Raw genomic sequence first — 23517 nt, forward strand, 5'->3', positions numbered from 1 at the left:
TTTACATTTCTATAATTCTAAAGTGACTGGGTCTGTGAAAAGCACTATACACCCCTTGACTTTTTCCACATTTTGTTGTGTTACAGTCTGAATTTATAATGGATTCAATTTAGATTTGTGTTGGGTCACTGGCCTACACACAATACCCCATCGTGACATCACAATACCCCATCGTGACATCACAATACCCCATCGTGACATCACAATGTCAAAGTGGAATTATGTTTTTCAAAATTTTTGCCAATTAATTAAAAATGAAAAGCTGAAATGTCTTGAGTCAATAAGTATTCGACCCCTTTGTTATGGCAAGCCTTAATAAGTTCAGGAGTAAACATTTGCTTAGACACATTCCACATTGCATGGACTCACTCTGTGTGCAATAATAGCGTTTAACATGATTTTTGAATGACAGCCTCATCTCTGTACCCCACACATACAATTATCTGTAAGGTCACTCAGTTGAGCAGTGAATTTCAAACACAGATTCAACCACAATGACCAGGGTGGTTTTCCAATGACTCGCAAAGAAGGGCACCTATTGGTAGATGGGTAAAACATTTAAAAAGCAGACATTAAACATCCCTTTGAGCATGGTGAAGTTGTTCATTTAATTTTGGATGATGTATCAATACACCCAGTCACTACAAAGATACAGGCGTCCTTCCTAACTCGGAGAGGCCGGAGAGAAAGTCAACCACTCAGGGGTTTCATCATGAGGCCAATGGTGATTTTAAAACAGTTACAGAGTTTTAAACGGCTGTGATAGGAGAAAACAGAGGATGGATCAACAACATTGTAGTTACTCCACAATACTGACCTACACTGTAACTGACAGAGTGAAAAGAAGGAAGCCTGTACAGAATAAAAATATTACAAAACATGCATCCTGTTTACAACAAGGCACTTAATTAATACTGCAAAAAAAATGTTCAAGCATAGTGGTGGCTGCATCATGTTATGGGTATGCTTGTAATCGTTAAGGACTGGGGAGTTTCTCAAGATACAACATAAATGGAATGGAGCTAAGAACCGCCAAAATCCAAGCTGAAAACCTGATTCAGTCTGCTTTCCACCAGACACTGGGAGATGAATTCACCTTTCAGCAGGACAATAAACTAAAACCAAATCTACACTGGAGTTGCTTACCAAGAAGACAGTGAATGAGTGGCCGAGTTACAGTTTTGACTTAAGTCTGCTTGAAATTCTATGGCAAGATCTGAAAATATTTGTCTAGCAATAATAAACAACCAATTTGACAGAGCTTGAAGAATTTTGAAAAGAATAATGGCCAAATGTTGCACAATCCAGCTTTAATCGCTGCCAAAGGGGATTCTACAAAGTATTGACTCAGGGGTGACTCAGGGGTGTGAATAAAGGAGATCTCTCTATGTTTCATTTTCAATAAGTTTGTAAATATGTCTAAAAACATGTTTCTACTTTATCATTATGCGGTGTGGCAGCGTAGCCTAGTGGTTAGAGCATTGGACTAGTAACTGGAAGGTTGCAAGTTCAAACCCCTGAGCTGACAAGGTACAAATCTGTCGTTCAGGCAGTTATGGTCTGTTCCTAGGCCGTCATTGAAAATAAAAATTTGTTCTTAACTGACTTGCCTGTTAAAGAAAGTACTGTGTAGATTGGTGAGAATTACTTATTTTTGATCAACAACAACATGTGGTGTAGGGGTTTGAATACTTTCTGAATTATTATTATTATAATAATTATAATTATTATCCACAGGGGGTACTTGAGAAGACTCATGAGACCATAGGCCTACTGGTAAAATGTGACCGACCGGCTCGACTCAGTCTTATGTAGCAACATTTGAAATTGTGTTTTTTACATTGGATAAAAGTAGAGCTAGAAAATGGTATATCATACATTACAGTTGAGGAACAATGGGAAAGTAATTCTGCTTTGAAAGTTGATGAAAATGGTCTTTGAATATTTGGGTACACCTACTGGAGAGCTCTTCTTTGTCTACACCCATTCAGCATTGTTCACACCCTCTTAAGCTTTAGCCCCACCCATCTCTTTAAGGATTCACATGTGAGGTCATCTACTAAACAACCGAAGAGTTCAAGACTAAAGGCTGGTTTATACTACAGGTGTGTTCGTAAATTCAATCTGGAGTGCCAGAGTGTGTTCTGGGCGTTCGTAAACTCAGAGTGTTGTCAGATTGTCCCTTAGTAAATTCACAGTGTTTTTCTCTCGTAGCGTTCAGAGCACACTGGACACTCTGGCCCAGGAGTAGGGTTGATCCGAACGTTCTGACCTAACAAACGCAGTCAAGCACCCAAGCTAATTGGCTAACATTGGCTAGCTACTTCCAGACACAAATGAGAGAACACCCCACTCTGAACATTTTACTCACCCTAGCAGAGCTGGTTAGGCTGTTTTTATGTTATCCAGAGTGTTGGTAACTGCAACTATGCTGCTGGCAATAATTGAAATACGCTTTTTTGCCAATGTTTACTGACATCAGCCATATTCAATAGGTGTTGAGCGTTCATAAATGTGTCAGTTATTCTGCGCTCTGGCACACTCAGATGAGAGTGCCCTGAAATCGGAGTAGATAGCCAGAGCGAATTTACCAGCTACGTCTATCGACAGTTGTCCCAGTGACATCATGAACATTCTATTGAAATGGCTACTTGCATAGTGGAGTCTTTTGTTAACACATGTAGCTAGCTAGCTAAGCAATGAACCGTAATCCCAGCTCATGATGTTACTACTCTGCATGAATCAGCAGGTAGCTAACCAACCAGGTTCAATGTTAGCTAGCCAATGTTAGACAATAGCTAGCAAAGCAGATACGAATAATATTACTACGCAGATCATACACGTAACGTTAGCCAGCGATCCAGCCAGCTAACGTTAGCTAGTGAGCCTGTCAGCGAACGTTAGCTAGTGAACCTGTCAGCAAACGTTAGCTAGTGAGCCTGTCAGCGAACGTTAGCTAGCTCGCTAACAATACACTTTAACTTGAAATGAAAATGAAAAATGAAAAAAAAAAGAAACGTATAATATCTGAAAATGTTGCTAGCTAGACTATCTTATATGGATAGACGCTTCTCCCTCTCTGTCATGGATGCCATGGTTGCCCTTAGTTTGAAGATGTAATCCGTAGACAGGTGTTTTCTCCATCTCCTTAGCTATCATACTCTAATTCCACTGATTTCAAAACTCGGTCCTCCAGAAAGTGGAGAGCAACACTTACGCAGTTCTACTACATGATATCCTTCAACAAAGCAGCGTTAGAAAGGATTACCTACACATACTGACCAGCTCTTATTATAGACAGAAGCATGCTACCAATCCGAACTCATCTCTCGGCATGTCCAGCCCACTCATTATCTCAGCCAATCATGGCTAGCGGGAAGGTTCCTGGCTTTTTCTGTGGCTAAACCAACTAGGCATGTAATTTAACACTTGTATTCATATTTACAGATGGCATGCAAGTTTGTAATTAAGGCACATGAAAGTTCACATGTTCCAGAAGGCATTTCTGCCCAAAAATGCATTTTGATAAAAAAAAAAAAAAATTAACATTCAATTGGCTCCTCTGTGAAGTAATGATTCCTATTTTCCTGAAACAAGTCACAAATACGCATGAGGGGGTACTTCAAGGTTAGTCTGGGGCAGAGCAAAATTCAGTTGGTGGTACAGTAACCGAAAAAGGTTGTGAACCACTGCTCTATCTGACCTAAAGGCCATGATGTGAAAGATCAAATTATCTTAGTCTGTGTTCTGGAGGTCGTGGATCAAGCTCTCTGCCCTCCTGGCCAAACGTCGCTCGATGGCACTATATTTCTGACTACATGGAGATTCATTCGTTTACTGGATATCTGAGGATGATTGACTTGTATTTTTTAAAGTGCTTTTTCTCCTTTTTTTCCTTTACTACTGTACTGTATTTGTTATAAATGTCGAATCTGACTCCGTTCACATTAAGCCTACCACAGAATGCTGTCAGTGAATACTAGCATGTTACCAATCCAGTTATTGTCACCGTATATCAAAAGCAACAGATCTGCTAAACAACAGATAACATCAAGAATGTATCTTTACAGAGCTGGTACTTGGAGAAGGAGGGTCTTATTAGTGTAACGAGGGTGTTAGTTTTAGTCTGTTCTACTTGTGACGTGTCAGCCTCCTGCTCTGCTTCGTTCATGTTTTCAAAACGTGACTTCAGGAAACTGGGAGAGTAAGTGTTCAGTTGGAACTGGGGACTGGGCGCTTGCCTAAGGGTCAAATCTGGAGTCGCGCTGTCTATCCTGCACGCTGTGTCGGTGTGTGTGTGTGTGTGTGTGTGTGTGTGTGTGTGTGTGTGTGTGTGTGTGTGTGTGTGTGTGTGATAAACTGGAAAGAGGAAGTGGTAGAGCCAGATTTAACCCCATGGTGGTGGTTTTGTGTCAACCTCAAATGATTGATGGAGACAGTAAAGAGAGAGAGAGGGGGGAAGGCTATCGGCACACTGCCAATAACTGAGCTGCAGTTCCTAACCTCCTGCCTTATTATATGTCCATATTAGAGACACATATTTCCCTCAGTTTACACAGACCCACAAATAATTCAAAAACAAATCCAATTTTGATAAACTATTGGGTGAAATACCACAGTATGCCATCACAATAGCAAGATGTGGGACCTTTTCGGGCCTCCCGAGTGGTGCAGCGGTCTAAGGCACTGCATCGGAGTGCTTGAGGCATCACTACAGACCCGGGTCCGATCCCAGGCTGTGTCACAACCGGCTGTGACTGGGAGTCTCATATTGTGGCGCGTAATTGGCCAAGGGGTCAGGGGGCTTTACTTGGCTCATCATGCTCTAGCGACTCCTTGTGGCTGGCCGGGTGCCTGCAGGCTGACTTTGGTCATCAGTTTCCTCTGACACATTGGTTAAGAAGTGTTAAGAAGCGTGGCGGGTCATATGTTTCAGAGCACGCATGACTCGACATTTGTCTCCGTTGGGGAGTTGCAGCGATGAGACAAGATCAAAAAGGGGATAAAATATTTGTTGCCAGAAGAAAAGGTGAAGAACCCATGTTTATTTATTTTCCCTTTTGTACTTTAGCTATTGTCACGACTTCTGCCGAAGTTGGTTCCTCTCCTTGTTCGGGCGGCGTTCGGCGGTGGGCTTCGCCGGTCTTCTAGCCATCATCGATCCCCAACTTTTCATTTTCCATTTGTTTTGTCTTGTCTTCCCACACACCTGGTTTCAGTTCCATCTTTACATGTTGTGTATTTAACCCTCTTTTCCCCCAGGTCCTTTTCCCGGAATTGTTTATTGTAAGTGCATTTGCACATTTATCTGGTGTGCGACGGGTTTTGTACCCATTGATTGTTTGTTCTGATTCTGAGAGAGAGAGAGAGAGAGAGAGAGAGAGAGAGAGAGAGAGAGAGAGAGAGAGAGAGAGAGAGAGAGAGAGAGAGAGAGAGAGAGAGAGAGAGAGAGAGAGAGAGAGAGAGAGAGAGAGAGAGAGAGAGAGAGAGAGAGAGAGAGAGAGAGAGAGAGAGAGAGAGAGAGAGAGAGAGAGAGAGAGAGAGAGAGAGAGAGAGGTCCGGAGGGGGAAAGGGGTCCGGAGGGGGAAAGGGATGAAATTGAGAAGGGTGTTATTTACTAAACAAGGGTTAGAGTTGATGATAAACTGATACTTGGTCCATTGTTCTGTTTGGCAGGACCTCCGTTGAACATTGGTGTGATTGTGTTAAAGGGCGTCACATATTCAAATGTCAGTTTGTTATGTTTATGTTGGTGTCTGCCTCTGTTTGTGCATGTGGAATTCCACAGACAATTTGTCTGAGAGAGAGAGAGAGAGATTGAGGTGACACCGACTGAGTTAGGACAATGTTTGACTGTATCCTCCCAGTCAGGAAGAGGCCATAGAACCACACCTCGTACCCGAGTGATTTCCATGGCCACTGTCTAGAGAGCAAGGGACAGACACAGAGAGACATAAAGACACCATCATAGACAGACAGACAGGTCACCATGCGTTCCCCAGCTTCAACGTAGCCCCACTATAGAGACACAGAGACAGACAGGGAAACTGACCAAGAGAGACACAAAGGGACAGTCATAGACAGAGAGACAGGTTACCATGCGTCCCAGTCTCGGTTCCACTATAAATACCCCTCTGCCTCACTGTGACACGGGGGGAGGTATCCTGCTGTAATATAGCCCCAGGACAGACCCAACACCCCAAGCCCCTCAGCTATACACCCCACTGCTACAGCCTCCCTAATGCCAGGCAACTGCCAGGCAACCGCCAGGCTACCGCCATGCAACCGCCAGGCAACCGACAGGCTGATCCCACCACTCCCACCTACTCTTTCTTAGCTGAGGTCATGGGTCAACTGTCACATGACACCCTCGTTCCTCTTCCTGATTATGAGACACACAGAGTCAGAGAGAGTCAAAGACTGTTGTTTTATGGTTGTTCTGCTTTTGAAATAGGGGTTAGAATAAAGGGTTTGTTTTGTTGCTTGAGGCACGTTAAAAATAGTCACCTGATCTATTCCGAGCACCACTATTTTGGGTAAGGTTCGGAAAGGTCCCATTTTAATATTGGCTTGGTCTTGGAGGTGCTGAATCACGTCCAGTCGTCCACTATAAACCAACAACCAGGTCATTTGTAGCTCAGTTGGTAGGGCATGGCGCTTGTCGTGCCAAGGGAGTGGGTTTGATTCCCAGGACTTGTAAAATGTAAGTCGCTTTGGATAAAAACATCTGCTAAATGGTACATACAGGGCATTCAGAAAGTGTTACGTTAAAGCCTTGTTATAAAATTGATTAAATAGTCCCCCCCCCCTCATCAATCTGCACACAATACCCCATAATGACAAAGCAAAAACAGTTTTTTAGACATTTTTGCAAATGTTTAAAAATGTAAAAAATTAAATATGACATTTACATAAGTATTCAGACCCTTTACTCAGTACTTTGTTGAAGCACCTTTAGCAGCAATTACAGCCTTGAGTCTTCTTGGGTATGACGCTACAAGCTTGGCACACCTGTATTTAGGGAGTTTCTCCCATTCTTCTCTCCAGAGATGTTAGATTGGGTTCAAGTCCGGGCTCTGGCTGGGCCACTCAAGGACATTCAGAGACTTGTCCCAAAGCCACTCCTGTGTTGTCTTGGCTGTATGCTTTGGGTCGTTGTCCTGGTGGAAGGTGAATCTTCGCCCCCAGTCTGAGGTCCTGAGCGCTCTGGAGCAGGTTTTCATAAAGGATCTCTCTGTACTTTGCTCTGTTCATCTTTGCCTTAATCCTGACTAGTCTCCCAGTCCCAGCTGCTGAAAAACATCCCCACAGCATGATGCCGCCAGCACCATGCTTCACTGTAGGGATGGTGCCAGGTTTCCTCCAGACGTGACGCTTGGCATTCAGGCCAAAGAGTTCAATCTTGGTTTCATCAGACCAGAGAATCTTGTTTCTCCATGGTCTAAGAGTCTTTAGGTGCCTTTTGGCAAACTCCAAGAGGGCTGTCATGTGCCTTTTACTGAGGAGTGGCTTCCATCTGGCCACTCTGCCATAAATGCCTGATTGGTGGAGTGCTGCAGAGATGGTTGTCCTTCTGGAAGGTTCTCCCATCTCCACAGAGGAACTCTGGAGCTCTGTCAGAGTGACCATCGGGTTCTTGGTCACCTCCCTGACCAAGGCCCTTCTCCATCGACTGCTCAGTTTGGCCAGCTCTAGGAAGAGTCTTGGTGGTTCCAAACTTCTTCCATTTAAGAATGATGGAGGCCACTGTGTTCTTGGGGACATTCAATACTGCAGAAATGTTTTGGTACCCTTCCCCAGATCTGTGCCCCGACACAATCCTGTCTCAGAGCTCTACGGACAATTCCTTCAACCTCATGGCTTGGTTTTTGCTCTGACATGCACTGTCAACTGTGGGACCTTATATAGACAGGTGTGTGCCTTTCCAAATCATGTCCAATCAATTGCATTTACCAGAGGTGGACTCCAATCAAGTTGTAGAAACATCTCAAGGATGATCAATGGAAACAGGATGCACTTGAGCTCAATTTCGAGTCTCATTTGAAAGGGTCTGAAAACGTATGTAAACAAGGTATTTCTGTTTTTAATTTGAATACATTTGCAAAAATGTTTTTGCTTTGTCACTATGGGGTATTGTGATGTCACTATGGGGTATTGTGATGTCACTATGGGGTATTGTGCGTAGATTGCTGAGTTTTTAGTTTTTATTTAATGTATTTTAGAATAAGGCTGTAACGTAACAAAATGTGGAAAAACTCTTCTGGAAAAACTCTTCTTTCAACCAACAGGCAGAATTACAGTGCTTATAGTCATAAACAGCTGTGTCTCATTTTCCTTCCCACTCTTTATCCCACTCTAATTTGGTTTAGGTAATGGGGGTGTGGTTTAGGTAATGGGGGTGTGGTTTAGGTAATGGGGGTGTGGTTTAGGTAATGGGGGTGTGGTTTAGGTAATGGGGGTGTGGTTTAGGTAATGGGGGTGTGGTTTCGGTAATGGGGGTGTGGTTTAGATAATGGGGGTGTCGTTTAGGTAATGGTAGTGTAGTTTAGGTAATGGGGGTGTGGTTTAGGTAATGGGGTGTGGTTTAGGTAATGAAGGTGTGGTTTAGATAATGGGGGTGTGGTTTCGGTAATGGAGGTGTGGTTTAGATAATGGGGGTGTCGTTTAGGTAATGGTAGTGTAGTTTAGGTAATGGGAGTGTGGTTTAGGGAATGAGGGTGTGGTTTAGGTAATGGAGGTTTGGTTTTGAATGTGACTGTTTCTGTGTGACAGTGTTATTGGGCTGTGGGATTTGGCAAATAAAAATGTCAACATCTTCCTCTCCCTCTCCCTCCTTCCCCTCTCCCTATTTCCCTTTTTCCTCCTCCCGATCCTCCCCCCTCCCTATTTCCCCTCTCTCTCCTCCCCCCTCTCCCTCCTCTCTCTCCTCCCCCTCTCCCTCCTCTCTCTACTCCCCCCTCTCCCTCCTCTCTCTCCTCCCCCTTTCCCTCCTCTCTCTCCTCCCCCTTTCCCTCCTCTCTCTCCTCCCCCTCTCCCTCCTCTCTCTACTCCCCCCTCTCCCTCCTCTCTCTAATCCCCCCTCTCCCTCCTCTCTCTACTGCCCCCTCACTATTTCCCCTCTCTCTCCTCCCCCTCTCCCCCCTCCTCTCTCTACTCCCCCCTCTCCCTCCTCTCTCTCCTCCCCTTTCCCTCCTCGCTTCCCTCCTTCTCTCCCTCCTCTCTTTCCTCCCCCTCCTCTCTCTCCTCCCCCTCTCCCTCCTCTCTCTATTCCCCCTCTCGATCCTCTCTCTCCTCCCCCTCTCCCTCCTCTCTCTCCTCCTCCGCTCCCTCCTCTCTCTACTCCCCCCTCTCCCTCCTCCCCCTCTCACTCCTCTCTCTACTCCCCCCTCTCCCTCCTCCCCCTCTCACTCCTCTCTCTACTCCCCCCTCTCCCTCCTCCCCCTCTCGGTCCTCTCTCTCCTCCCCCTCTCCCTCCTCTCTCTCCTCCCCCTCTCCCTCCTCTCTCTACTCCACCCTCTCCCTCCTCTCTCTCCTCCCCCCTCTCCCTCCTCTCTCTACTCCCTCCTCTCTCTCCTCCCCCTCTCCCTCCTCTCTCTACTCCCGCTCCTCTCCCAGGTGAATCTGTTTGTTCTGCTGTCGGTGGTGTGTGTTCTCCTCAACCTGGCTGGCTTCATCCTCTGCTGCCAGGGGGCTCAGCTGGTCTCCACCATGACCAACTGCCAACTGGTGAGACACACATACACACACCCTTGTTAGCATCATCACAGCATAGACCTGTAGGTAGGTGCATTAAGTCTGGGTCTGCCTCAGACCTCTCCTCTGTCTATCCATCCATGGTGTTAGTGGATGTCTCTCTTCCTCTCCTTCCTCTCTACCAGAGGTATCTACCTCCTCACTGTCTCCTCTCCTCTCCTCTCCTCTCCTCTCCTCTCCTCTCCTCTCCTCTCCTCTCCTCTCCTCTCTACATCCTCACACCAGTCATTGCTTCATTAGTCCAACCAGGCCTGTGTCCCAAAGAGCACCCTAATTCCCTACATAGTGCAATACTTTTGACCAGTGTCCTATGGGCCCTGGTGTAATGTAGTGCCCTATAAACAGAATACGGTTCCATTTGGGAATCAGACCAGGGCTGGTTCTAGTTGCAGGGATATCAACATGGCACAGTTTATTAGCTTAGCCAGCTAGACAGGAGCTCAGATGTTAGACCTGCTGGATCTCCTCCCGCCACAAAACCTCATTGAACACAAGCTGTGTATTGGCTCAGACTGGTGCTGAAATCTGACAAACACTTGAGTGGATGCACACACACATATACAGTTCACAAACACACACACACACACACACACACACACACACACACACACACACACACACACATTCACCCCGGTGCCTCTGTAATGTGAGGCTGAGATGAGATAAGAGGTGAGGGCAGAGCAGGGTATGGTGGGTTTATGTTGCCCCCCGTGGTGCAGTGGTTTGCCCTAGTCTCCCCTCTCTTGGGGTGAGTAATAGAGTCTCCAGTCCAAACCATCTGCTCCTCTAATCTGGTGTGGAGGAGGAGGAGGAGGAGGGTGGGGGATTGAGAGAGAGAGAGAGAGAGAGGGGGACATGGAGCGAGAGAGAGAAGAACAACGAGGGAGAGAGAGAAGGACGGAGTGAGGCAGGGAAGGAGGGAGAGAGAGGGATGGGGGAGTAGAGAGAGAGAGGGGAGTAGGGAGAGAGGGATGAGGAGGAGGGAGAGAGAGGGATGAGGAGGAGGGAGAGAGAGGGATGGGGAGGAGGCAGGGAGAGAGAGAGAGAGAGGGGGATAAAAATGTACACACCTGAAGGTGAAATATCTCTTGCTCTCACTCTCTCTGTTGATGTGTGTCTCTCTTACCAGCCTCCCTCCCTCCCTCCCTCCCTCCCTCCCTCCCTCCCTCCCTCCCTCCCTCCCTCCCTCCCTCCCTCCCTCCTTCCTTCCTTCCTTCCTTCCTTCCTTCCTTCCTTCCTTCCTTCCTTCCTTCCCTCCCTACCTTCCTTCTTTACTTCCCTCCCTTCCTTCCTTCCTCCTCTCCCCCTTCCTTACTTCCCTCCCTCCCTCCCTCTCTCTCTCTCTCTCTCTCTCTCCCTTCCTTCCTTCCCCCTTACCTCCCCTCCTTGCCGCCCTTCTCTCCCTTCAATCCTTCCCTCCCTCCCTTCCACCCCCCCCTCCTTTCCCTAACTTCTCTCCATTCCTTCCTTCCCTCCCTCCCTTCCATCCCCTCCCCCCTCCTTTCCCTACCTTCTCTCCATCCCTTCCTTCCCTTCCTCCCTTCCATCCCCTCCCCCCTCCTTTCCCTACCTTCTCTCCATCCCTTCCTTCCCTCCTTCCTTCCCTCCTCCTTCATTTCTTCTGGTTGAAAGTGTTGACAATATTAGAATAGGTTGAGATGAGGCCCAGTCTGTGTTGTCTGAACATTTCTTCTTCCTGTTCTGTTGTGTGTTTCAAAGTGAGTCTAACAGCCGTGTGTGTGTGTGTGTGTTGTGTGTTTCAAAGTGAGTCTAACAGCCGTGTGTGTGTGTGTGTGTTGTGTGTTTCAAAGTGAGTTTAACGGCCGTGTGTGTGTGTGTGTGTGTTGTGTATTTCAAAGTGAGTCTAACAGCCGTGTGTGTGTGTGTGTGTTGTGTGTTTCAAAGTGAGTTTAACGGCCGTGTGTGTGTGTTGTGTGTTTCAGAGCGAGGCGGGAGATGTGTGTAACTGTTGTCCCCAGATCTCCATGTGCCCTGAGGAGAAACTACTCAAACTCTACCCTGGGCACTCCTGTAACACCATGAGGGTCCTGCTCAAGGTGTGTGTGTGTGTGTTCATATGTGCCTGTGTGTGAGAGAGAATGTGCGTTCTTTGTCATCATATTACACCATATAGTGAGATAACTCTAACTCTGCTTCCTGTCTGTCTGTTTCTAGAAGGTTCTATTTGCTCTGTGTGTTCTGAATGCTCTGACCACTGCAGTATGCCTGGTGGCTGCTGCCCTGCGGTACCTACAGATCTTCACCACACGGCGCCCATGTATGGTAAGACTATCATAATACCCCATCATAACCATTCACACGGCCTCAGAACCCCAGGCTCAACCAATCATATAGGTTAGAATCTGCATCATATAACAGAAGAATATCCAGTGTGGCCAATGACTGATTGTTGTGTTTTTCATCATTAAAGATGCATCTCAATAAGTGGCTTCTTCTGTCTTCATCTCTTTTCCTTTTCCTTCCTCTTTCTGTTAGGATGACCCCAGGCCAATCACAGAGGAAGGGGAGGAGACAAATATTGTCCCTGACCCAGATGAGTTTGTCCCCCCTGCTCCTCCCCCGTCCTACTTCTCAACCTTCTACTCCTACACCCCCCGGCTGGCTCGCAGGATGTTTGGGGACAGTGTGATACCTCTGCCTCCTGTCTATGCAGCCAGGATTAAAGGAGTAGAGGTGTTCTGTCCTCTTGACCCTCCCCCTCCATACGAGGCTGTTACAGGAGGCTCCGCCCTCGCCACTGCAACACAGGTACACACGATGTTCTGGCACGGCTTATACAGGGCATTCGGAAAGTATTGCGACCCCTTGACCTTTTCCACATTTTGTTACTTTACAGCCTTATTCAAAAATGTATTAATTTCTCCCCCCCCCCCCCATAAATCTACCCACAATACTCCATAATGACAATGCAAAAACAGGTTTTTATTAAAACTGAAATATCACTTTTACACACCAGTCAAACGTTAGGACACACCTTCTCATTCAAGGGTTTTTCTTTATTGTTTACTATGTTCTACATTGTAGAATAATAGTGAATACATCAAAACTATGAAATAACACATATTTATTTTTTTATTTTTAACCTTTATTTAACCAGGCAAGTCAGTTAATTAAGAACAAATTATTATTTTCAATGACGGCCTAGGAACTGCCTTGTTCAGGAGCAGAACGACAGATTTGTACCTTGTCAGCTCGGGGATTTGAACTTGCAACCTTTTGGTTACTAGTCCAACACCACTAGGCTACCCTGTAGTAACCAAAAAAGTGTTAAACAAATCAAAAATATATTTTACATTTTAGATTCTTCAAAGTAGCCACCCTTTGCCTTGATGACAGCGTTGCAAACTCTTGGCGTTGTGTTATTTCATTGTTATACCTAATCATCAGCAGAAACTGGCAAGTTAGAACTGTATATGGTGTGTGTAAAGGGTTAAAGGTTTTAAACTCAGTCTCTCAACGGATGAGACATGGAAGAGTTGGTGGACTACAGGATATGATGCCTTGAGAAGCTTGCTACATTTAAAATGGATTAAATCATTGTGAAGGGAGGAGTGTCATGGGAAATTGTAATTGTATTTGACTAACCTTGTGAAACTGTCTTATTATAATCTCCTGTTCTTGGGAGTATCATGCTGGGTTACAAACCAGCTTGCTCCTGTGTCGTTGTATAGATCAAAGGAGAACTGAGAGTCCTGCCCAAGAACAGGAAACTATAGAGATACGTGCTTATCACCCAATGCTTTGGAATTCAGACTGTCTATACTGCGCTGTGTAACTCTGTTATTCTCTGTGAGCTCAGAAATAAAGAATATTGGTTTGAGTTGGACTCCAGCAAGTCCTTATTTGATAATATCCATCACAATTCTTGGTCAACTCCCTGACCAAGGCCCTTCTCCCCCAATTACTCAGTATGGCCGGGCGGCCAGCTCTAGGAAGAGTCTTGGTGGTTCCAAACCTCTTCCATTTAAGAATGATGGAGGCCACTGTGTTCTTGGGGACATTCAATGACATTCAATGCCCCAGATCTGTGCCTTGACACAATCCTGTCTCGGAGCTCTATGGACAATTCCTTCGAACTCATGGCTTGGTTTTTGCTCTGACATACACTGTCAACTGTGGGACCTTATATAGACAGGTGTGTGCCTTTCCATATCATGTCCAATCAATTGAATTTACCACAGGTGGACTCCAATCAAGTTGTAGAAACATCTCAAGGATGATCAATGGACACAGGATTCACCTGAGCTCAATTTTAAGTCTCATAGCAAAGTATCTGAATACTTATTTAAATAAGGTATTTCTGTTTTTTTTTATACATTTGCAAAGAAATCTAAAAACCTGTTTTAATTTTGTCATGATGTGGTATTGTGTGTACATTGAGAGATGTTTTATTTTAGAATAAGGCTGTAACGTAACAAAATGTGGAAAAAGTCAAGGGGTCTGAATACTTTTCGATTGTACTGTACATGTGCTATGTCTGGGTTATGAATGGGCTATGTATGGCTTATGAATGTGCTATAAGGTCCTGGTGTAGGTACCTTTCAAATCAATTGTTACCCATTATTTAATGCCAATAACAATAGTGATTACAAGATAAATCAATTCATAAAGGTAATGAATAGATGCATAATGTAGCATCTTGTTCATGTGACATTTGGGTAAACAATATCCTTTAATATCTCTATCATTAATATCTCTAAATCTCTGGACATGAGCCCAATACCTTTTAATATCTCTATCATTAATATCTCTAAATCTCTGACCACAAATATCTCTGCTGTGTGTTTCTGTTTAGGAGACAGAGATTCGGATTACCATGACAGATCTGCCTGAGTTGGTGGAGGAGCGGAGTGACCGCTCGGAGACGGGTACTCCTGTTAGAGGTAGGACGCATGGATGGATGGATGGATGGATGGACGGACAAACCATAGAATTTCACACAGACAGACATACACAAAGACATACTTGGCCTATACATGACAGACTTTTTATGGCAGATTTCAGCTCTCTATTTGTGAAACTCTCAATGGAAGGGCATATCCAAACCTTGACAGAAAAAAATTAATAAAGCTGTGTGTGTGTGTGTGTGTGTGTGTGCGCGTGCGTGCGTGCGTGCGTGCGTGTGCGTGCGTGCGTTGACAAAGTATTCCCCAGACCCACACCGTATCATGCAAAAAGTCCTGGTTGGAGGTCTACAGTTATCCTAGTGAAAGTATTGCTATAGTGACTGTATCCCAGTGTATTGCTATAGTAACTGTATCCCAGTGTATTGCTATAGTAGCTGTATCCCAGTGTATTGCTATAGTCACTGTATCCCAGTGTACTGCTATAGTTACTGTATCCCAGTGTATTGCTATAGTAGCTGTATCCCAGTGTATTGCTATAGTTGCTGTATCCCAGTGTACTGCTATAGTTACTGTATCCCAGTGTATTGCTATAGTTACTGTACCCCAGTGTATTGCTATAGTTACTGTATCCCAGTGTATTGCTATAGTCACTGTATCCCAGTGTACTGCTATAGTTACTGTATCCCAGTGTATTGCTATAGTAGCTGTATCCCAGTGTATTGCTATAGTTGCTGTATCCCAGTGTACTGCTATAGTTACTGTATCCCAGTGTATTGCTATAGTTACTGTACCCCAGTGTATTGCTATAGTTACTGTATCCCAGTGTATTGCTATAGTGACTGTATCCCAGTGTATTGCTATAGTTACTGTATCCCAGTGTATTGCTATAGTCACTGTATCCCAGTGTACTGCTATAGTTACTGTATCCCAGTGTATTGCTATAGTAGCTGTATCCCAGTGTATTGCTATAGTAGCTGTATCCCAGTGTATTGCTATAGTTGCTGTATCCCAGTGTACTGCTATAGTTACTGTATCCCAGTGTATTGCTATAGTAGCTGTATCCCAGTGTATTGCTATAGTTGCTGTATCCCAGTGTACTGCTATAGTTACTGTATCCCAGTGTATTGCTATAGTTACTGTACCCCAGTGTATTGCTATAGTTACTGTATCCCAGTGTATTGCTATAGTTACTGTATCCCAGTGTATTGCTATAGTGACTGTATCCCAGTGTATTGCTATAGTTACTGTATCCCAGTGTATTGCTATAGTCACTGTATCCCAGTGTACTGCTATAGTTACTGTATCCCAGTGTATTGCTATAGTTACTGTACCCCAGTGTATTGCTATAGTTACTGTATCCCAGTGTATTGCTATAGTTACTGTATCCCAGTGTATTGCTATAGTTACTGTATCCCAGTGTATTGCTATAGTGACTGTATCCCAGTGTATTGCTATAGTTACTGTATCCCAGTGTATTGCTATAGTCACTGTATCCCAGTGTACTGCTATAGTTACTGTATCCCAGTGTATTGCTATAGTAGCTGTATCCCAGTGTATTGCTATAGTTACTGTATCCCAGTGTATTGCTATAGTTACTGTATCCCAGTGTATTGCTATAGTTACTGTATCCCAGTGTATTGCTATAGTTACTGTATCCCGGTGTATTGCTATAGTGACTGTATCCCAGTGTATTGCTATAGTTACTGTATCCCATAAAAAGTCCTGGTTGGAGGTCTACAGTTATCCTAGTGAAAGTATTGCTATAGTGACTGTATCCCAGTGTATTGCTATAGTAGCTGTATCCCAGTGTATTGCTATAGTAGCTGTATCCCATTGTATTGCTATAGTAGCTGTATCCCAGTGTATTGTTATAGTTACTGTATCCCAGTGTACTGCTATGGTTACAGTATCTCAGTGTACTGCCATAGTTACTGTATCCCAGTGTACTGCCATAGTTACTGTATCCCAGTGTATTGCTATAGTTGCTGTATCCCAGTGTACTGCTATAGTTACTGTATCCCAGTGTATTGCTATAGTTACTGTACCCCAGTGTATTGCTATAGTTACTGTATCCCAGTGTATTGCTATAGTTACTGTATCCCAGTGTATTGCTATAGTTACTGTATCCCAGTGTATTGCTATAGTAGCTGTATCCCAGTGTACTGCTATAGTTACTGTATCCCAGTGTATTGCTATAGTTACTGTATCCCAGTGTATTGCTATAGTGACTGTATCCCAGTGTATTGCTATAGTTACTGTATCCCAGTGTATTGCTATAGTTACTGTATCCCAGTGTATTGCTATAGTTACTGTATCCCAGTGTATTGCTATAGTTACTGTATCCCATTGTATTGCTATAGTAGCTGTATCCCAGTGTATTGCTATAGTATCTGTATCCCATTGTATTGCTATAGTTACTGTATCCCAGTGTATTGCTATAGTTACTGTATCCCAGTGTATTGCTATAGTTACTGTATCCCAGTGTATTGCTATAGTTACTGTATCCCAGTGTATTGCTATAGTGACTGTATCCCAGTGTATTGCTATAGTAGCTGTATCCCAGTGTATTGCTATAGTTACTGTATCCCAGTGTATTGCTATAGTTACTGTATCCCAGTGTATTGCTATAGTTACTGTATCCCAGTGTATTGCTATAGTTACTGTATCCCGGTGTATTGCTATAGTGACTGTATCCCAGTGTATTGCTATAGTTACTGTATCCCATAAAAAGTCCTGGTTGGAGGTCTACAGTTATCCTAGTGAAAGTATTGCTATAGTGACTGTATCCCAGTGTATTGCTATAGTAGCTGTATCCCAGTGTATTGCTATAGTAGCTGTATCCCATTGTATTGCTATAGTAGCTGTATCCCAGTGTATTGTTATAGTTACTGTATCCCAGTGTACTGCTATGGTTACAGTATCTCAGTGTACTGCCATAGTTACTGTATCCCAGTGTACTGCCATAGTTACTGTATCCCAGTGTATTGCTATAGTTGCTGTATCCCAGTGTACTGCTATAGTTACTGTATCCCAGTGTATTGCTATAGTTACTGTACCCCAGTGTATTGCTATAGTTACTGTATCCCAGTGTATTGCTATAGTTACTGTATCCCAGTGTATTGCTATAGTTACTGTATCCCAGTGTATTGCTATAGTAGCTGTATCCCAGTGTACTGCTATAGTTACTGTATCCCAGTGTATTGCTATAGTTACTGTATCCCAGTGTATTGCTATAGTGACTGTATCCCAGTGTATTGCTATAGTTACTGTATCCCAGTGTATTGCTATAGTTACTGTATCCCAGTGTATTGCTATAGTTACTGTATCCCAGTGTATTGCTATAGTTACTGTATCCCATTGTATTGCTATAGTAGCTGTATCCCAGTGTATTGCTATAGTATCTGTATCCCATTGTATTGCTATAGTTACTGTATCCCAGTGTATTGCTATAGTTACTGTATCCCAGTGTATTGCTATAGTTACTGTATCCCAGTGTATTGCTATAGTTACTGTATCCCAGTGTATTGCTATAGTGACTGTATCCCAGTGTATTGCTATAGTTACTGTATCCCATTGTATTGCTATAGTAGCTGTATCCCAGTGTATTGTTATAGTTACTGTATCCCAGTGTACTGCTATGGTTACAGTATCTCAGTGTACTGCCATAGTTACTGTATCCCAGTGTACTGCCATAGTTACTGTATCCCAGTGGATTGCTATAGTTACTGTATCCCAGTGTATTGCTATAATTACTGTATCCCAGTGTATTGCTATAGTTACTGTATCCCAGTGTATTGCTATAGTAGCTGTATCCCAGTGTATTGCTATAGTTACTGTATCCCAGTGTATTGCTATAATTACTGTATCCCAGTGAATTGCTATAGTTACTGTATCCCAGTGTATTGCTATAGTAGCTGTATCCCAGTGTATTGCTATAGTTACTGTATCCCAGTGTATTGCTATAATTACTGTATCCCAGTGAATTGCTATAGTTACTGTATCCCAGTGTATTGCTATAGTTACTGTATTCCAGTGTATTGCTATAGTAGCTGTATCCCAGTGTACTGCTATAGTTACTGTATCCCAGTGTATTGCTATAGTTACTGTATCCCAGTATATTGCTGTAGTAACTGTATCCCAGTGTACTGCTATAGTTACTGTATCCCAGTATACTGCTATAGTTACTGTATCCCAGTATATTGCTATAGTTACTGTATCCCAGTGTACTGCTATAGTTACTGTATCCCAGTATACTGCTATAGTTACTGTATCCCAGTATATTGCTATAGTTACTGTATCCCAGTGTATTGCTATAGTTACTGTATCCCAGTATATTGCTGTAGTAACTGTATCCCAGTGTACTGCTATAGTTACTGTATCCCAGTATACTGCTATAGTTACTGTATCCCAGTATATTGCTATAGTTACTGTATCCCAGTGTACTGCTATAGTTACTGTATCCCAGTATACTGCTATAGTTACTGTATCCCAGTATATTGCTATAGTTACTGTATCCCAGTGTATTGCTATAGTTACTGTATCCCAGTATATTGCTGTAGTAACTGTATCCCAGTGTACTGCTATAGTTACTGTATCCCAGTATACTGCTGTAGTTACAGTGACAGTATTGCTACATATATCCCAGTCAGATGAATGGGACATAACCTTGCCCTGTCATCAAAGATAGATTCCCCCACTGACAGTCATTTCATCAATGTATTAAAATAACATTTATTTCCGTCTCATGTGTTACTTCATTCACCAGCCCCACTGCCTTTCTAGCTCTCACAAACTCAGTCTGTTTGACACATAGAGCTTGGAACAGGAAATCTTATTTCCTTTCTGTAATCACTGTGACATGTGCAGTTTCATGCAGAAGTGTTATGCAGCGTTAGAGTAGAGAGACAAATATTTGTCAAAATGGAGTAGATTTCAACGTGTCATAACTTATTTTGGCCGGGAGGCAGATTTTGGAACATTCTCAAACCACCCACTGGGCCCAAACTGGTTGAATCGGCGTTGTTTCCACGTCATTTCAACCAAAAAAGTTGAATCAACGTGTAAAACTGATTTGATTTGCAAAAAGTAATCAACGTAATATTCTACTTTAATCCGAAATCCAATGACATGGTGTCTTTTGTTGTTTTCACATTGGATTCACGTTATTCAACCAGATGGTAATCAAAACCTAGACCCTGATGTCAGTGCCCAGTGGGAAAGCATTTTCTAGAACCATCTCAACAGTACAACAGACACCACTGATAATATTTTCAATATTGCTTCTGTAACATTCTAGTAGTAGTTTCTAGATCACCCAGTCAAGTCAGTGACTCAACACACAATGCAGTACGGATCATCAACTAGATTCAGCCGCCGGCCAATTTTCTATTGAGCGGACCCTATTAGAAACATATTTTTAGACTGCAAATTGACTGCAAAGAGCACCAAAAAATAGAATATTTGACTAAAACATAATCATTTCGAACCTTGAACAATGCCCTGGGTGGTCATTCAGACCCCCTCGGCACTCCATGTAAGAGCTTTATTTCAAACCTGGCCACATTCCGTCACGGCCACCTAATCATCCCCCTTTTTCCTAATTGGCATATATCACTCCTCACCTCTCCAACTGATGAAACCACCCACGGGCCTCCAGTTGGGGAATCCTGCTGTACAGGGTCAGTGATGTGTCTCTAAGCCTAGTGGTTAGAGCGTTGGGCCAGTAACCTAAAGGTTGCCGGATCGAATCCCCGAGCTGACAAGGTCAAAATCTGTCATTCTGCCCCTGAACAAGGCCGTTAACCCACCGTTCCCCGGGTGCTGTGGCTGTTGATTAAAGCAGCACTCCTGCACCTCTCTGATTCAGAGGGGTTAAATGTGGAAGACACATTTCAGTTGAAGGCATTCGGTTGTACAACTGACTAGGTATCCCCCTTTCTGTTGTACAACTGACTAGGTATCCCCCTTTCTGTTGTACAACTGACTAGGTATCCCCCTTTCCTTTCTGTTGTACAACTGACTAGGTATCCCCCTTTCTGTTGTACAACTGACTAGGTATCCCCCTTTCTGTTGTACAACTGACTAGGTATCCCCCTTTCCTTTCTGTTGTACAACTGACTAGGTATCCCCCTTTCTGTTGTACAACTGACTAGGTATCCCCCTTTCCTTTCTGTTGTACAACTGACTAGGTATCCCCCTTTCCTTTCTGTTGTACAACTGACTAGGTATCCCCCTTTCTGTTGTACAACTGACTAGGTATCCCTCTTTCTGTTGTACAACTGACTAGGTATCCCCCTTTCTGTTGTACAACTGACTAGGTATCCCCCTTTCCCTTTCTGTTGTATAACTGACTAGGTATCCCCCTTTCCTTTCTGTTGTACAACTGACTAGGTATCCCCCTTTCTGTTGTACAACTGACTAGGTATCCCTCTTTCTGTTGTACAACTGACTAGGTATCCCCCTTTCTGTTGTACAACTGACTAGGTATCCCCCTTTCCCTTTCTGTTGTATAACTGACTAGGTATCCCCCTTTCTGTTGTACAACTGACTAGGTATCCCCCTTTCCTTTCTGTTGTACAACTAACTAGGTATCCCCCTTTCCTTTCTGTTGTACAACTGACTAGGTATCCCTCTTTCTGTTGTACAACTGACTAGGTACCCCCTTTCTGTTGTACAACTGACTAGGTATCCCCCTTTCTGTTGTACAACTGACTAGGTATCCCCCTTTCTGTTGTACAACTGACTAGGTATCCCCCTTTCTGTTGTACAACTGACTAGGTATCCCCCTTTCCTTTCTGTTTTACAACTGACTAGGTATCCCCCTTTCCTTTCTGTTGTACAACTGACTAGGTATCCCCCTTTCTGTTGTACAACTGACTAGGTATCCCCCTTTCTGTTGTACAACTGACTAGGTATCCCCCTTTCCTTTCTGTTTTACAACTGACTAGGTATCCCCCTTTCTGTTGTTCAACTGACTAGGTATCCCCCTTTCTGTTGTACAACTGACTAGGTATCCCTCTTTCTGTTGTACAACTGACTAGGTATCCCCCTTTCTGTTGTACAACTGACTAGGTATCCCCCTTTCCCTTTCTGTTGTATAACTGACTAGGTATCCCCCTTTCCTTTCTGTTGTACAACTGACTAGGTATCCCTCTTTCTGTTGTACAACTGACTAGGTATCCCCCTTTCTGTTGTACAACTGACTAGGTATCCCCCTTTCCTTTCTGTTGTACAACTGACTAGGTATCCCCCTTTCCTTTCTGTTGTACAACTGACTAGGTATCCCCCTTTCTGTTGTACAACTGACTAGGTATCCCTCTTTCTGTTGTACAACTGACTAGGTATCCCCCTTTCTGTTGTACAACTGACTAGGTATCCCCCTTTCCCTTTCTGTTGTATAACTGACTAGGTATCCCCCTTTCCTTTCTGTTGTACAACTGACTAGGTATCCCCCTTTCTGTTGTACAACTGACTAGGTATCCCTCTTTCTGTTGTACAACTGACTAGGTATCCCCCTTTCTGTTGTACAACTGACTAGGTATCCCCCTTTCCCTTTCTGTTGTATAACTGACTAGGTATCCCCCTTTCTGTTGTACAACTGACTAGGTATCCCCCTTTCCTTTCTGTTGTACAACTAACTAGGTATCCCCCTTTCCTTTCTGTTGTACAACTGACTAGGTATCCCTCTTTCTGTTGTACAACTGACTAGGTATCCCTCTTTCTGTTGTACAACTGACTAGGTATCCCCCTTTCTGTTGTACAACTGACTAGGTATCCCCCTTTCCCTTTCTGTTGTATAACTGACTAGGTATCCCCCTTTCCTTTCTGTTGTACAACTGACTAGGTATCCCTCTTTCTGTTGTACAACTGACTAGGTATCCCCCTTTCTGTTGTACAACTGACTAGGTATCCCCCTTTCTGTTGTACAACTGACTAGGTATCCCTCTTTCTGTTGTACAACTGACTAGGTATCCCCCTTTCTGTTGTACAACTGACTAGGTATCCCTCTTTCTGTTGTACAACTGACTAGGTATCCCCCTTTCTGTTGTACAACTGACTAGGTATCCCCCTTTCCCTTTCTGTTGTATAACTGACTAGGTATCCCCCTTTCTGTTGTACAACTGACTAGGTATCCCCCTTTCCTTTCTGTTGTACAACTAACTAGGTATCCCCCTTTCCTTTCTGTTGTACAACTGACTAGGTATCCCTCTTTCTGTTGTACAACTGACTAGGTACCCCCTTTCTGTTGTACAACTGACTAGGTATCCCCCTTTCTGTTGTACAACTGACTAGGTATCCCCCTTTCTGTTGTACAACTGACTAGGTATCCCCCTTTCTGTTGTACAACTGACTAGGTATCCCCCTTTCTGTTGTACAACTGACTAGGTATCCCCCTTTCCTTTCTGTTTTACAACTGACTAGGTATCCCCCTTTCCTTTCTGTTGTACAACTGACTAGGTATCCCCCTTTCTGTTGTACAACTGACTAGGTATCCCCCTTTCTGTTGTACAACTGACTAGGTATCCCCCTTTCCTTTCTGTTTTACAACTGACTAGGTATCCCCCTTTCTGTTGTTCAACTGACTAGGTATCCCCCTTTCTGTTGTACAACTGACTAGGTATCCCTCTTTCTGTTGTACAACTGACTAGGTATCCCCCTTTCTGTTGTACAACTGACTAGGTATCCCCCTTTCCCTTTCTGTTGTATAACTGACTAGGTATCCCCCTTTCCTTTCTGTTGTACAACTGACTAGGTATCCCTCTTTCTGTTGTACAACTGACTAGGTATCCCCCTTTCTGTTGTACAACTGACTAGGTATCCCCCTTTCCCTTTCTGTTGTATAACTGACTAGGTATCCCCCTTTCTGTTGTACAACTGACTAGGTATCCCCCTTTCC

At 43.9% G+C, this 23517-nt stretch overlaps 1 protein-coding gene across 1 annotated transcript in view; it reads left to right on the plus strand.

Moving 5' to 3' along the window:
* LOC118937404 (endosomal transmembrane epsin interactor 1) overlaps positions 1 to 23517 on the plus strand; it is a 44955-nt gene that overhangs the window by 10288 nt on the left and 11150 nt on the right. The window contains exons 3-7 of the mRNA XM_036936390.2: positions 9616 to 9726; positions 11697 to 11810; positions 11929 to 12036; positions 12250 to 12522; positions 14570 to 14657. Of these exons, the coding sequence (XP_036792285.1) occupies positions 9616 to 9726; positions 11697 to 11810; positions 11929 to 12036; positions 12250 to 12522; positions 14570 to 14657 (694 nt within the window). The remainder of the gene's footprint in view (positions 1 to 9615; positions 9727 to 11696; positions 11811 to 11928; positions 12037 to 12249; positions 12523 to 14569; positions 14658 to 23517) is intronic.

Source organism: Oncorhynchus mykiss, chromosome 11 (assembly GCF_057628025.1).
Source record: "Oncorhynchus mykiss isolate SJ-2025 chromosome 11, ASM5762802v1, whole genome shotgun sequence".
Classification (NCBI taxonomy): domain Eukaryota; kingdom Metazoa; phylum Chordata; class Actinopteri; order Salmoniformes; family Salmonidae; genus Oncorhynchus; species Oncorhynchus mykiss.